This window comes from Notechis scutatus, chromosome 4 (genome assembly GCF_049901735.1).
Source record: "Notechis scutatus isolate UNSWTSFEM ecotype Mainland chromosome 4, rNotScu1.2, whole genome shotgun sequence".
NCBI lineage: Eukaryota > Metazoa > Chordata > Lepidosauria > Squamata > Elapidae > Notechis > Notechis scutatus.
Genome location: NC_142012.1, coordinates 100,318,450 through 100,335,571, shown reverse-complemented (window position 1 = coordinate 100,335,571; position 17,122 = coordinate 100,318,450). Strand labels below are relative to the sequence as shown.

Below are 17,122 nucleotides of genomic sequence, written 5' to 3'. Positions count from 1 at the left end.
CAGTGCGGCTGATGAAGGCCAGAAGCACATTCCATGCTTATTTTTTGGAGATTGTAGCCTAGGGTACTGGATCTTCTGCCCCCCCAAAAATCCTTCATTAGAGACTGTGATTGATGACACCCAGCCTATGAATTTGTTTTGTTGGAGAATCTGATTTATCACACACCCAGGGGGGTGGAGGGAAACAGGATCATACGTGATAGTAAATTACATGTCTCAGAGTTCGCTTCATACAGGTTAGTGCCAGACATGTTGCTCCTAATAAATCTTTTTGATTCTTTTGAAGCTTGGCTCGAGGCTCATTATTTAATTAGGACAATCAGAATCCTGACAAGTACTTTCTATTCATTTCATATAGGGATATCTACATATTACTATAGAAATCTAATATTTTAGTATCTCATTTTTTGCTGGTATATAATTTAAGTATTTGAAAATGTCCCAACACTTGTTAATCATGTAATTCTTATGACATTTCTTAATATGAGGATTGAATATAGAATGAATAAATAGTGTAACTAATGCAAGCAAGGTGCAGGAAAAAACAAGCAAAAGGAACCTATGCTGATCCATGAGAAAAACTGAATTTGTAAAAAGCTTCTGTTTTTTTTTTCCAACTCCCCAATCTATTTGCTTACCTAACACTGAGATTATTTTAAATGCTCAGCTGTGTATGTGGTGTTGCACATATACAAAGCCATAATCAGAAACCCTCCAAAGAAGCTTGGATGTGGCTCCCAACTTCCCTTAGCTGCTATAGCCTCACTGAGAACCAGGCCAACATCAACAACCTTAGGCATTGGAAGAGGTAAAAGTAGAACATTGTGTAAAAGGAAAATGTAAAATTAAACTTTATTCTTAAAGTAAAATACCTGAAAAATTGTGTCTGGAATTTCTTTGTCAAAGAGAGGAATTTGCTGAAAACAGTAGAAGCCTAACTGTCCTAAGTTCCTAAGCTGTAATAGCCGGAAACGTTTGCAATTTTGAATATCTTCAGCAATAACAAAGTTAAATTCTTGCAGTTGTTCAAGGCGAAAATGTTTTGAATCACTTTTCTCCTGAGATTGTGCATACTATTAGAAAATAATAAATATAAATTGGGATAATTTTGCTAAATACAACCAATAAATACAAAAACATTACTGCTATGAACATTGCACATAAGCTGAAGAGGAGACAATAAAATGAAATCTGCAAAGATTTTGCCGCTAAATAAACATAAAGAGAGCTAAACTGTTTTGGAAAAACAAGTTATTCAGAAAATAATTGACTTTTTTCTTTAAAATTTTTTGATATGTATGTATGGAAACAGTAGAACTGCTGCTAAATGCTATGAAAACTTTTGTTGGCAAACAAAAGTCATCTTCTAAAAACGTAACTAAGTAGATGCATCTAGGAATTCAAAGCAAGATGCTCACAGTTTCAAACATCTGCTACATTTTATAATTATAGTGTTTCTATCTGGAGAACCATGTAACTATTATAGTTAATAAATATCTACAAATACGTATTTATTTTTCCATTTAATTTATTGTATAGTCACCTAAGCTATAAACTAATCACTACAAGTATTTTGAGTGTCAATTTCATAAGTCACATTATATGTACAAGTGCTTCCATACCAGTCCTGTGTCTATTGCCAATCAGTTTCAATTGGTAACTAAAATGTCCTGAATTATGAGAGAAAGGCTGTAAAGTTTTGTTTTGTCAAATGTCTATAAACTCTACTTGTACTCTCATGTTTGTTAAGGAGGAATCAAAGCTACAATGAAACAAGTTGGATAAAGGACAAAAAGTTGTAAACTTGGTTCTTATAAAATTAATACATAAGCTATAGGATCATAAAGAGTAAAAAAGGAACGGGAGAAGGCGGAGCCACGTCGCCGCGTTACAGCTGTAATTTCGGGGCTCCGAAGTTGCAGCTGATATCTTCGCCCTGGTCGGTCCTAACGGACCTAAACCGTCCCGTAGAGACGGTGATAGTAAGGGCGCGTTCTGTCGATCACAGGGACACCGCAAGTCCCTGGTGGATCCAGAAGAAGCCCCTTTACCATCGGCGGAGAGGCAGCCTTTAAGCTGCTGAAGCAGGGACAGCTCCGGAAGGAAGAGAAGAAAGAAAGAGAAAGTGTATCGGCTGGTGAGATTTATTTTTTTTATTTGGGATAAGGACACCCTAGAAGAAGAAGGAATCTGTAAGATTTTTGACAGAATTTGATAAGATGGACTTAGTGGCGATTTTTTAGAAGATGTCAAAATGAGGTTTGGCTTTTTACTTTTTTTTTTTTCTAGCGAACTTTTATTGTGATTAGTAATTGTAACCAGACTGGTTTTGTTTTGTTTTTTTCTATAATTACCTTTCCTTTTTGACTGTTTATATTTTTAATAGAGGCTTCCTTTAGTGATTTTTCTTTTTTTTTAAATATACACATATATATATACATATTTTCTTTTTCTATTGGTTTTTTTTTGGGAGGAAGAAGGGGAGTGGAGTTGAGAAACTTTGTAACTCTGCAACACTGCCAACTAGAGGCTTGAAAATACTTTACTTGAAGTTGAGAGAACTGTGAGAAACTCTCTCCCAAGGACACTGAGTTGATAAGATAGAGAGAGGAACTCTGGAGAATGTTTTCACAGGTGTCTCTTTGGGATTTCTACAATCAACTGAATGTTTGAAGCTTGGCTTTGAAACTTGTGGAGAAGCCATAATAAGAGCCTTGGATGTTTAAATAAAATGCAGTGTGATTTTTTGCTTTACTTGTTGTTAGCTTTTATCCCTCCTCCTTAACCCTATAGTTTTTGTAATATTTGTACACTTTTGCTTATTACTATTATTATTATTTTTCATTTTTTTTTCTCTAAAGGGAAAGCCTCAGAATATTGTTTCTTTTTCCTTTTTTTTTTTTTTTGGGGGACTTTTGTTTTTTTATCTTTGTATGTATATACTCTTTTTTTGTGGCCATGTTTTTTTTTTTCTTGAGATTTCTTAATTGGATTAAGGTGTGAAGAACCTGAAGAATTTTTCTTTTCTTTTCCTTTTATTACTATTGTTATTTTTTTTTAATATTATTGGGTTTTATTCTCCTTTTGACTATTGCAACTGAGGATTAAGGTCTAGAAGAACCTGAAGAAAGAAATTTTTCTGGTGGCAATTTTTCTTTTTTCCTTGAAATTTTTTTTCCTTTTTAAATTTTGGGCTTTTTTTTTTTTTTACTGATTTTTCTTTTTACGTTTTTCCTTTCTCTAATTGGATTATAATTGTTACACTGCCAACTGGATAAAAAGAGTGGGAAGATTCTGAGCTATTCAAATGAGTAAGAAAGTTCTACCTTCTGGGCGCATCAACTTCTGCTCCTGCCTCCCCATCAACTGGAGGACGACTTTCAACAATGGCGAAGCAAGATAAAGGACAAACGGATCTAGCGACGGTTATGCAAGGAATTCAAGAACTTAAAATGAGTATTGAACAAAGGATGGGGAGTATTGAACAAAAATTGAAAATATCCAACAGATGATGGCGAAGTATGATGAAGAAACAAAAAATGGAAGAGAAAGACAATCAAAGAGATGAGAAATTGCAAAAATTAGAAGAGAAAGACAATCAAAGAGATGAGAAAATTGGAAATATTGATGACAGAGTGACAACGCTTGAACAAAACAAGAATGAGATGGTGAAGTGGGAGATGGACAGATCAGAATATTACCTCAGATTTCAAAATATAGAGGAAGAAAAAGGACAAGATCTTGCTGCAGTAATGATAGAAATCTTGGCTGGAGCTTTGGAAATAACAGAGGAAAAATGATGGATGGAATAGATGAGATATGCCGAGTTTTTACAAGATATGCATCGAGGAATAAGTTACCAAGAGAAGTTCATGTTAGATTTACTAAAAATCTATCAGAAGCATGAATATTACAAGCGGCAAGAGAGAAGACATTGAAATATGGAGATAAAGAGATTGGGGTTTTAAAACAAGTACCCAGAAAAATTAGAGAGATGAGGAGAGAATATCGTTTCCTGACTAAAGTATTATTGGAAAAGGAGGTGAATTACAGATGGTTGATTCCAGAAGGATTAATGGTTACATGGAAAGAACAGAGATACAGAATTGGCTCAATTGATGAAGCAGAATCGTTTTATAAGGAATTTTTAAAAGAAGAGAAACAGAGATAGAAGAAGACACTACCTTAACTGAATTTCAAGAGGACCAAATAGAGATGGGAAAAGAAGAAGGTGCAGTAGGTGGACAAGTGGAGACTAAAGATCAACGTGAAGTAAGATCAACGAGAGCCGTTAGACCTAAATATAAATCATAACTATGGAGGAAAAAAAAATTGATTTCTTTGAATATAAATGGGCTGAATTCAGCTACTAAAAGAAGGAAAATTTTTCATAAAATAGAGAAATTAAAATTTGATATAATTTGTTTACAAGAAGTACACATTAAAAAACAACATCAACAATTATTGGTGCGACCAAAAATAGGGAAAATTTTTACTTCTTTGGCCCAGTGTAAGAAAAGAGGAGTGGTATTGTATATTAAAGAAACCATTTCAGCAAAATTGATTTATACTGATGAAGATGGAAGAGTATTAATGGTTGAAATAGTGGATAACAATACAAAGATACTTTTGGTTGCAATCTATGCTCGAATGATAAACAAAAAAAGATTCTATAAAAAAGTTACATATGAAAATAATTGAACTGGACTACGCTAATATATTTATAATGGGAGATTTTAATGGAATTGTAGACAATGAATTGGATTACACAGCAAAAATAACACGACAAAATAGGAAGATCCTCCTAAATCCTTTTTGAAATGATAGAGGAATTAAATCTAAAAGATATATGGAGAGAAAGAAATACTAAAACTCAACAATATACTTTCTACTCGAATAGACATTCATCATGGTCCAGAATAGATATGATCTGGACGTCAACAGGAGTATTATCTAATATTCAAGAAATAAATATTGAAACAAGTACATGGGCAGATCACAACCCAATGACAATTAAATGGAAAGGACAAAAAAGAAGATCTAGATGGACATTAAATAATACTATTTTAAAGGAAAAAGATTTTATACAGTGGATGGAAAAAGAACTGGCCTTCTTTTTAATGAAAACAGAAAGAAGATACTTCAATACAGAATGTTTGGGACACAATGAAGGCATATGCAAGAGGATTGATAATGGAATACATAAAGAAAAAAAATATTAGAAAGAGGCAAATGATTAAAACTTTAGAAGATGATTATAAAAAATTGGAAAAAGAATTACAGAGAATGCCACAGAAAAAAGATATTAAATTTAAAATGGATATAATTAAACATAAAATGGATCAAACAGAGAAAGAAGAACTGGCGTAAAAAATTAGAAGTGCTAAACAGAACTATTTTGAGGATGCAAACAGGCCAGGTAGATGGTTAGCATACAAACTGAGAAAAGAGAAAGAATCAAGGAGAATATCACAGTTAATGGATGAACAGGTCTAGTCTGTCATGGTAATAAGGAGAAAAAGAGAATTATTCGAGATTTTTATGCGCAATTATATAAGCAGGAGGATTTTGATGAGGGGAAAATTAAACAGTATTTACAAAATGCCAACCTACCCAAGATATCTGATGAAACTGGGAAAATGTTGGAAAATCCTATAACAATGATGGAATTAACTGAAGCACTTATTAGACAGAATAACGGGAAAGCACCAGGACCAGATGGTTTCCGGCAGAATTTTATAAAACATTACAAGAATCACTGAGCATCCCAATGTTAGAAATTATGAATGAAGTTATGATAAATAAGAAAATACCTAAAACATGGTCAGAAGCTTATATTACGCTTATTCCAAAAGAAGGGACTGACCCATCACAAATTAAGAATTATAGACCTATTTCTTTATTGAATGCAGATTATAAAATCTTTGCTTCAATTTTGGCAGAAAGGCTTAAAAATACTTAAATAATTTTATTCATTCTGATCAGAATGGATTTCTACCAAAGAGACAAATTAAAGACAACATGAGAGTAATTTTGGACACTTTGGAATATTATGAGGCACACCCTGAAAAGCAAATGGCTTTGATATTTTTAGATGCTCAAAAGGCATTTGATAACGTGAATTGGAGATTTATGTTATTATTATTGGAACAGATGGGTTTTGCTAGAAAATTTATTCAAGCAATAGAAGCTATATATTATAAGCAAACAGCAAAAGTGATGATAGATGGAGAATTTACAGACTCTATCAATATTAAAAAGGCACAAGACAAGGATGTCCACTGTCCCCTTTGTTATTTGTATTGACTTTGGAAGTATTAAATAGAAATATTAGAGAGGATACAAATATAAAAGGAATGAAAGTTAAAAAGGAGGAATTTAAATTGCAAGCCTTTGCGGACGATTTGGTCTTTATTCTGGAAGATCCTCTAGAGACAGCTTTAAAACTACTGGAAAAGATAGAGGACGTATGGTGAGATGGCTGGCTTGAAAATAAATAAAGACAAAACAAAGATTCTGACAAAAAATATGTTATTAAGGCAAAGAGAAGAGTTGGCAGACTTATTGAAAATTCAAGTTACGAATAAAGTTAAATACTTGGGGATAATTTTGACGCCAAGATGTACTACACTGAAAGAGAATAATTATATTAAACTTAAACAGCAGATAGCATCTGACTTGAAAAAATGGGAAAATCTACAATTATCTTTGATAGGTAGAATCTCAACAATTAAAATGAATATTTTACCCAGAATTTTATATTTGTTTCAAACAATACCAATTAGGCTTGGTAAAGACTATTTTGATGAATTAAATAAAATGGTGTTGAAGTATATATGGCAAGGTAAGAAAGCGAGAATAAAACTAAAACTTTTACAGGATGCTAGAATTAGAGGAGGATTTGGCCTTCCTAATTGGGAGTTGTATTATCAAGCTGCAAATTTAATGTGGGTTAAAGAATGGATAACGTTAAGAAAGTCTAGATTACTGGCATTGGAAGGACATGATTTATTATTGGGTTGGCATGCTTTTTATGGTATAAGGAACTAAATCGCAGGGTTATTTCAGAAGGCACTATATACAGGGAATCGTTATGGTTGAATTGGGAGAAAATTAAGAAACAATGTTATTTGAAAATTCCAGTTTGGTTATCAACTATTGAAGCTTTTTCCTATCCCATAATTTATAAGAAGGAACAAACAGTTAGATATGGGGAAATACTGGATGAAAAGGGTGAACTTAAAACGATGCAAAAGCTAGAAGAACAAGATATAAAGATGAATTGGTTTTCATATGCGCAAATACACTCAAGGTATCTTAAAGATTCTAAAACAGAAGGATTTTATGATAAATTGACTGATTTAGATGGGATTTTGACAGGTGCTGATGAAAAGTGATTAAAAACTATATAGTTATTTGTTGGAAATTAAATTAGAGGAAGAACAAGTCAAAGAAACAATGATTGTTTGGGGGAAGAACTTTGGATATGGGATTGATTTAGAAAAATGGCAAAATTGTGGTCTCAAAATTATAAAATGACAATGTCAGTAGCATATAAAGAAAATTTGTATAAGATGTTTTACAGGTGGCATTTTCCCCCGACAAGAATAGCAAGAATGTTCAAGAATAAATCCGAAAAGTGTTGGAAATGTCATCAGATCCCTGGCTCATATTACCATATGTGGTGGACTTGTGAGGAGGCCAGGAAATACTGGACTAGAATTCGCATATGGTTGGAAGAAATGACAAAAAACATATAGATTTGAAACCAGAGATTTTTCTATTGGGAATCTTACCTGATACATTTAATAAAAACTTAAAGTATTTGATTGTAAATGTGTTAACAGCGGCTAGGATTGTATTTGCTAGAAATTGGAAGAATGAGAAAATACCATTAGAGGAAGAAATTATTAAGAAAATATTGGAATGTGCTGAAATGAGTAGATTGACATTTGAAATTAGAGAACAAGAAGATAAACAATTCTATGAAGTTTGGGATCTTTTTATCAATGGTTAGATAAAACAATATAATAATAGAATATATATATATTTTGGTTTTGATAATATTTTTAGAATATTATATTAAGATAGATTTGGTATGATTTTACGATTTGTTATAAATTAACTAAATTATAGTTATCTCGCTTAAGCATGAATTAGTTAAATTATAGTCAAATGATTGTTTAATAAGGATATTAGGATATATAATTGTTGATTGATAATATGAGTTATTATGTAACATAATTATTATGATGACTATGAAATAGATGCACAAAAAGGAGTGATAAACCAACCGATACACTGTCTGTAAATTTATGAAGAATGATGATGTTTTTATGTTATGTTTTATGTTTTATGTGTTTTTATTTGTTGTTAAAATCAATAAAACTTTTAAAAAAAAAAAAAAGAGTAAAAAAGGAACAACATATTCAAACTTTTTAGTTATCAAAAATTATTACAAAATCCTGATTTAGTTAAAGTCCTTAATGTATTATTTAGAATTAAAGAAGATTCTATTACTTAACATTTATTACACAGTTTTTCAGAGAATTTGAAACTTCATTACAGAAATGTCATCATTACCATAATTAATTCAAACAAATCTGAGTAGTAAGGATCATTCGGGTCGATACTTATGTCTTTTGCCCAGTCAATTAGTTTTTGGATATCAGAATGCCACCAAATTCCTGTCCCTTTTCCTGAATTGATGTTCCTTGGTACACTAAAAAAAAAAAAAGCTTAATATGGAATAACAGTCTCATTATGATGCCACAATAGGAAAAAAGGAATCTTTGTGAAAGAATATAGATTTATTTTACCAGTTTAAAATAGTCACTGCATATGAACTGCAAGATGATTCCAGGACTTTAAATTATACACTCAGTGCTACTAATTTAACGATGTAGAAATGGTCCTTAAATCATAAGAGTGTGGAAAACATCCTTAAAAGTCAGTAGGGTTATATACCTGAAATGTAAGCTACTGAGAGCAATATTGTGTTGCACCTAAAAGAATTTAAGAAAGTTATAATTTCTGGGAATAAAAGTGTATACCTCTTAGCTTTAGCCAAGATCTAAATTTATGGATGATTTTAGGAAACCTTTGTAGCAATAATAGCTATGACAATAAGCTGAACATGTAAATTGCATTGGTAATATCTTCTCATTCTGAGAAGAAACTGTAATCTAGACTCTGGTGTAGGCCCAAAATGGGAAAATTTCATGTCAGGCCCAGCTTAAAGCTCAAGGACCACTGGCCCTCCAATGATGTCTATTAAGCATAAAGCAAATTAATATATGACATGCTTACAACTGGCCATCCATTACAGATTCCTAGCTAGTTATCTGGAGACAGGTTATGCCATAGAAAGAAGATTAGTAATATATGTCATCTATGTCCAGGATCTATGCAGTACAAAAACTTAATGCCAACATTTCCCCACTTTCTGAGCAAACTCTGAAGCGCATTACAGAAAGTCTTCACTCACCAATCACTCATTCAGTGATGATTTGAATTTGCAATGGCACTGAAAATAGAGATTTACGACTGATTCGTGAAGTCACATGATTGCAATTCAGGTGCTTGACAAACCATGCACATTCACAATGATTGCAATTCCCCATGGTCATGTGATCACTATTTACAAAGTCAATGAGGAAGCTGGCAAGAAGTCTCAGTCACGCAACATCAATTTAATGATCTGCAGTGATCTCATTAATGACTGCAACTAGAACTGGCATTGTAAATTAGTGTGATAATGTAATATCACACTTAGTGACTGCTTAATAACTTGTTTAATAACAGATTTGCCAATCGATATTTTGGTTGGTGACTATCTGTATATAAATATGCTTCCTCCATGCCTAGTTAATTGGACTGGGTCATGAGAAGCTATGAGTTTTCAGAATTCCAATAAAATTAATAATAATAAAATGGTTCTTGGAATGGAGGGGGGTAGGAGACTTGTAGAAATAGCTAAGCATGGCTGTGCTAAGCCAAAGCCTGCAATTTGTAACTACTTCAAACTGGGGTGTAGAAGTAACACAGATATACGCAACTAGATTAGTTTCATTCTATCATCCCGATTTCAAAATATAGTTCACATGATTACTGAGGCAAAACAAAAACAGATATTTCCTTAATTTATGAAAATACACAAGCTATTTCTATGAAGACTTAGAACTCTTAGATTCCTTCCAAGACAAGGAAAAGAGATGCATGGCATGATAGTTTGTGCACTGCAGGGAAAAAATAGATTGTATAGATTTTTTTTACAAAAGCAAACAGTGAAAATAATACATAAATATTATCACCTGTTGGAAGAAATATATGCTTGTTGAATAGTAGGAGCCAAAGGAATTCCCTTGTCACTAACTGTCCAAGATAAAGAATACATTAATTTTCCTGATGTCATAATGCATAATTCTTCTGTTTGATTTTCACCAAGAAAAAAAGGAACATCTACAATATAATAAACAAACACTATTGCAACACCAGATTTTTATCTCACTGTAAATGCCACATATTCATTGGTATATGTAACTTTTAGGTGCTAACTTCTGAGGCTAACAAATAGGCTGCTCAATTTCTAATGACAAATTTTGGAGCTTAAAATTAGGGCCAAATTAGTCACAATAAAATGGATCTGGCTGATAAAAATAGGTATATGTGCATCTGCTTTTAAATGGTTCAGAAAAACAAAGACCCTTCACCTCACCAATCATAGCCTTATAGTCTGTTCCCACACATGTTTGAAATATACTTCAGCTTGCAATGAAAACACGAGGACCACTAATTTACTAAGGTTTCTTCCTGGCACACCTGATTATTTGAGATATATCACTAGAAATAATGGGAATTAAAAAAACCAAATCATTTCAAAAGGAGAGCTTTGAAAATAATTTTAAATAATTTAGGGAGAAAAGTGTTACATTTGGAAACTATTACAAGCATTTTTTTTAAATGTATCTGAACCTAAATACTATATATATTATGCTTGTCTTCAGCCTTAGTTATGTTTTCAGCAATGCTAGCCTTTCACAGAAGCTTCTTCTTTACAGTTCTCCATTGCATGACAACATCATTATAGAAAACAGTGCAAAGCAGCAGCATCTCTGTAAGAAGCCCAAAGTTGCTGTGAATGAACAAATTATTTTTACCAAGGCAAAAAAAGGCAAAACTCAGAGGCATCTTTTTCAAAATTATACTTAATCCTTCTCTGCCTCTAAATTTAACACCAAATAATTCTTTTGTTTTGTATTTAAAATTTGGAGAGAAAAAAAAACACAGTGAAACTGAAAATCTGCCTTGTAAAAACATGTAGTGAAACAGAGTAAGTAATTTGAAGAAATACTACTGTAGTAACTTACTGCTTCCCACTGCTCCATCTGAAGGTTTAACTTGCTGTTCACAGCTAAACTCTACTTCATCCAAAACATCCTTGCTTTTCAAAATACAGTTATTAGGAAGAGGTAAGTACACTTTGGCCAGCAACATGTTTTTATTTGATTCCATAATCTACAATATATCATATAATATAAAACAATCTGTGTTAGAGAAGAATTGAAACTAATTAACCAAAGTAAAAAGAAGAAAAAGCCACAATAAAAATATTTTATATAGATAAGATTAATATTATAAATATATGTATCTAGATCTAAAAGGTTACTTTTTCATGGGTTGCTTGTACATAAGCAGAGATAATCTACTATAATGAGTGAGTTTTTGGAAAGATCAAGGTTCCCATCTTCCCAGTTTGCTAAGTAGCTTTGGGTTATTTGTTTTCCTTCATTCCAACCTATGTCAAGGGGTGGTGGTAGTTTTGAAGAATAAAATTAGAAAAGATTGCCATGTACATTGACTTCGGTTCTCAAAAATATATATAAAAATAGAACAATCAGAGAAAGAAAGCAAAATAGAATGCAATCAATAATAAATAAATAATATCTGGGGCCAATCACTTTTTCAGACAGAGGGCAGCATTGCATGATTTTATACTATAGTGAAGGCACAATGTTGTAAATACTAAATAAATTAAAATGTAAACAAAACCAATGGTTTGAAATCATGTGTTAACAAAAAAATGCACAGGGCATAACTACCACATGAGATTCTGCCCTTTTTGAATGGGTTATTTTTAATTATGGAGATTGATGGATACCATATAAGAACACCATAGACATTGTAATGTCAATCTCCAATGTACATTTGTAAAAGAACTGGCCTTATCTCCTGGAATGTATAGGTTACTAATCACAGCACATTACAGGTAGTCCTCAGCTTATGACCACAATTGAGCCTAAAATTTATGTTGTTAAGTAGAAATTTGTTAAGCGAATCTTGTTCCATTTTACAACTTTTCTTGCCCCATTTGTTAAATGAATCATTGCAGTTGATAAGTTAGTAATGCAGTTATTAAGTGAATCTGGTTTCCCCATTGAGTTTGCTTGTCAGAAGGTTGCAGAAGGTAATCACATGACCCCAGAACACTGCAACAGTCATAAATGTGGATCAGTTGTCAAGCATTCAAATGTAAATCATGTGACCATGGAGATGCTATAACGATCATAAGTGTGAAAAATGGTCATAAGTGACTTTTTTCAATATCATTGTAACTTCAAATAGTCACTAAGCAAGCTGTTGCAAGTCGAGGACTACCGGTATCTTTTCAAACGGTATGGAACACATAGTAAGTTCATTCAACCAGCATGTCAACTACATGCTCATTCCGATATAAAATAATTAAATATAAAAATTCCCTCTCAAAATAATAGGAACAGAACAATGTCCAATTAGATGAAGGTTTTGTAAAGGGAAGATTATTAGATTTCAGATGCAATATTTTGCAACTGCATAGATACCTCTAGTTGAAGGGATTCAGACCAGTTTAAAATCTGAATTCTAAAATGTTGTTGGAGTATAACTTTAAAATCATCACGAAGAGGGAACTCTGGAGTACAAGAAACCAATTTATTATTGTAATATATTTTAATAAAATATTTCTCCATTTTGACCTTTTCTCTTCTGTTCTGTTCTACACTAAAAATAAACAAATTAAAGTTAATATTTTATTTAACCATACAGTCACACAAAAGAAACTACACATAAATTTCTGCAGAAAAAATTGAAGCATGCATTTAAAGGTAGTCCTTGACTTACGAACACAATTGAGCCCAGAATTTATGTTGCTAATGAGAAATTTGTTAAGTGAGCTTTGCCCCATTTTAAGACTCTTTGTTAAGCAAACCACTGTGGTTGTTAAATTAGTAACATGGTTGTTAAGTGAATCTGGCTTCCCTATTCACTTTGCTTGTCAGATGGTTGCAAAAAGGGTTCATATCATCCCAGGACAGTGCAACGGTCATAAATATGAACCAGTTGTCAAGCATCTGAATGTAAATCACATGACCATGGGGCTGCTGCAATAGTCATAAGTTTAAAAAATGGTCATAAGTCACTTTGTTCAGTGTCACTGTAACTTCAAACAGTCACTAAGTGAAGTCGAGGACTACCTATATACATTTGCTAGACTGAGGTTCTGACCATTAAAACAATGTGTAAAATGTTAATGTTACAATGTATTCCAAATAAAACTTATAGTTAAGGTTTAAATTTTCAGTCTGAATTTCAATCCAATTTTGGCACAGGGACACTTTGGTCATCCTATCCAGACAGAAACAGGGCAGTGTGATTTAATTAACATTCCTGGTTTTGATACATGTGGTCCTCAGATTATAACTGCAATTGAGACCAGGATTGTCATCACTAAGTGATGCAGTTGAAAAGTACAATGTCATGTGACTGCTTTGCTTAGTGATGCAATCCTGGGCAATCCCAGTTGCGATTGCAATCCCAAAACACATGGATCATTAAGCAGAAAGAGGTGAGAATCCAAGGTGCACGGGGCTGCCACAAGGGAGTGGAAGGCTGCCACAGGGGAGGCCTGGGAGGGCCAACAGAAGCTACAGGTGGGTAGACAGCTTACCCTGGTGGGAGAAAGAGCAGAAATGACTTACTTGAGTGACTTGCAACCTTCCCTGATAAATTTCCCATTGACTTTGTTTATGAGAAGCTGGCACAGCAGGTTGCAAATGGCGATCAAGTGACAATGGTGTTATATTCGTGAGTTGGGCACCTGAGTACCCAGATTAGAATCATGTGAATACAGTGGTGCTATGATGGTCTGAACTTCAGAGATTAGAATGCAGTATTGCAGGCTATTTCTGCTGACTTTCAGCAGTTTAATTCTCACTGGCTCAAGGTTGACTCAGCCTTCCATCCTTCCAAGGTCAGTAAAATGAAGACCCAGATTGTTGGGGGCAATATACTGACTCTGTAAACTGCTTAGGGAGGGCTGTAAAGATATATGAAGCGGTACATAAATCTTATTGCTACGTCCATGTTTTTCAACATTGCTGTCATTTTGAACAGTCACTGAACAAATGGACATAAGCCGAGGACTAGATGAACTATTAACCACTGTCTTCTAGAGAGCTTGAATGAAGTTTAGTTCAGGTGGGCTGCTCAGGTGCTACTAGAAGGTGATACCAAAAAAAAGACCTATTCTATAGCAGATTGCAATATAAAGTGGGGTAAGGGGGGAAAGAAGCCATTTTATTTACAGATGCCAAATAATATATCTGCATTTTTTTAAAAAATTAGCCATTGAAAAGTGAAACATAGTGGAAAAAATGTGCAACTCACAGTGGGCATAATTTTGCTGGTGTTATTTCTGATATAAAGGTCATATGAGGGATGAAAAATGGTTTCTTTCCTTCGGTAAGGTCTGTTACAGGTTGAGAGGTACAAACTGAGTCCAAAGAATCCTAGAATTCAATAATGTTTTGATAATAATCAATATTCCCTCAAACAATAATATCTGAATTTGTATTGCTATTTTTCAAATGCATTTTATACAAATTTCTACACAGGTTTACTGACCTCACAACAGTTTATTGTTCCTTTTCTTACCTCTTTTTCATCATCTTCTGATATTTTAGCTAGATATTCATCCAATTCAGAATTATGAGTTTGCCTTGAATATGAAAAAAAGAAAAATAAACAATAGACCTTCAGGAAGTCAACCATGGTTACCAGGTAACATATTACTTTCTCCTCTCATTTTTAATAAGGAGGGAGAATGCAATTAAGGATGGAAAAGTGGAGAGTTTTTTCACTGTCCTTCATACCCATTGTAATAAATTGCAGCTTCTAATGATAATTCAGAATTTAAAAATGCCAGATATCAAGAGAAAGTCCAAGGTAAAGTATAGTCCAAGGTAAAATATAAACTTGATTAATTATTTAATACTATCACTAAATTATAGTCTGGGAAGCAGCAGTATATGATTAACATATTGCTGCAGTTGCTCCAGGCTCTAAATGGCATTTGGTGATAGCAAATGTCCACTTCTATAAAATTTTGTATCACGTTATATTCTAGCAATAAACAGTTGCATTTTCCAGTAATGTTTCAAAGCCCCAAAATTCAACTCTGCATGGCCAGTTCATGAATATAATTTAATGCAAAATGAAGAAACGTGAATTTGCATCTTCTACAATTTATTATTCAGTGGTATTTTTAATTTTTAGTATTTTACTTGACCTTCTTCTTCCCAACACCCCTGTGAGATCAAGTAGCCCAAAACAACCCAATTAGTTGGACTCTCCCTAATCTTTGTCCATTGTTTTAAATAGCACCACTTTGGCTCTATCAGTTCTCTCAATCTTTCTATTGTGTATCTGGGAAGGGCACTTAAAACTCAGAAAAACTTATTTGGTTAAAAGTGGTTTGCTATTCCATCTAAATCAACATACTACAATTAGCCTTAATTATGGCTTATAAAATTAAATTATGAAACAAGCCTAAACCATAGACTAAACCATAATATTCCAAAACACCTTCAATATTCAGATATTATGTGAATAAAAACGAGCAGCTATTTATATTCTGTTTCTACTGAGCTTTCCGGAAATTTCTCTTCGTATTAGGCTAAATGCAGATTTTATGTCTTCTAGGCTTCTTCTTTGTTAATTTTAAAGATACATATTTTTTCCCAAGATAATTGAATATTACTTGGACGTTGCCATTGCCATGATATTACTTTTCAGAGAGAATTAATTTACAAATTCTAATTGCATTGCGATTGTCTTATACCTTTGAAATTGAATCTTTATAGTTGTACTGGTAAAGCCTTGTTGTTTGCGTAAAGTCTTCATCTGTTTCCACACTTTCAGCATACTTTGTATTAAAGAATAGTCTCGTTGTTGTTCTTTGTGATATAATATTTTAGTATTTCTTTTTAGAATGAATATAGGAAAGAAAAAATGACAAAATTACAGTGAGAATTCTACTTTTTGAAGGCACGATAAAAGCTAAACATTAATTTTTCCTGCTTAGAATGCACATACACCAAAAACCTTTTCTTATATACTTATAAAAAGTATAAGTATCAACAATTTTGGATCCAAGGAACATAAATTCTTGAACTAATTCAATTTCCTTCTTGATTTTAAATGCCTCATGACCTCTGCAACTGTTGTCATTATCTTTGTTTCTCTGATATTAAGACTTAGTCCTATTTTTTCACTTTCGTCCTTGATTTTCCAGATCATTTTTCCCAAATCTTCCTTATTTTCAGCCAATAGTGTTGTATCATTTGCATACCTCCAATTATTTATGGTTCTTCCTCCAATCTTCACTCCAACATCAGGCAATTCCAGATTTAATTTTTGTGTTATCATTTCAGGTACAGATTGAACAAAAAAGCAGAGAAAATGCATCCCTGTCTAACATCTTTATTGATCCTGAATAAGTCTGTGTCACCATAATGTATTCTCACTGTTGCCTCCTGATCAGTGTAGAGCGAGCTAATGAATCTGATCAGGTGGGCTGGAACACTAAGATCATGCAAAACTGCCCATAGCTTATTGTGTTCTATACAGTCAAAAGCTTTTCTGTAATTGATAAAACACACGTAAATATCTTTTTGATATTCACAAGCCTTTTCCATAATCCATCTAATATTGGCAATGTGATCTCCAGTGCTGTGTCCCTTTCTACATCAGATAACTCTTGATCGATGACATTTTTTAGCCTCTGTTTAATGATTTTTAACAGAAT

General features: G+C 33.0%; 1 protein-coding gene across 1 annotated transcript in view; it reads right to left on the bottom strand.

Annotated features, from left to right (window-relative positions):
* The window catches only part of CC2D2B (coiled-coil and C2 domain containing 2B), a 61,789-nt gene that overhangs the window by 33,126 nt on the left and 11,541 nt on the right, over window positions 1-17,122 (bottom strand). The window contains exons 9-16 of the mRNA XM_087964243.1: window positions 16,157-16,297; window positions 14,971-15,034; window positions 14,704-14,825; window positions 12,861-13,038; window positions 11,370-11,517; window positions 10,314-10,461; window positions 8,584-8,722; window positions 873-1,073 (exon numbers count right to left, since the gene is read on the bottom strand). Of these exons, the coding sequence (XP_087820369.1) occupies window positions 873-1,073; window positions 8,584-8,722; window positions 10,314-10,461; window positions 11,370-11,517; window positions 12,861-13,038; window positions 14,704-14,825; window positions 14,971-15,034; window positions 16,157-16,297 (1,141 nt within the window). The remainder of the gene's footprint in view (window positions 1-872; window positions 1,074-8,583; window positions 8,723-10,313; window positions 10,462-11,369; window positions 11,518-12,860; window positions 13,039-14,703; window positions 14,826-14,970; window positions 15,035-16,156; window positions 16,298-17,122) is intronic.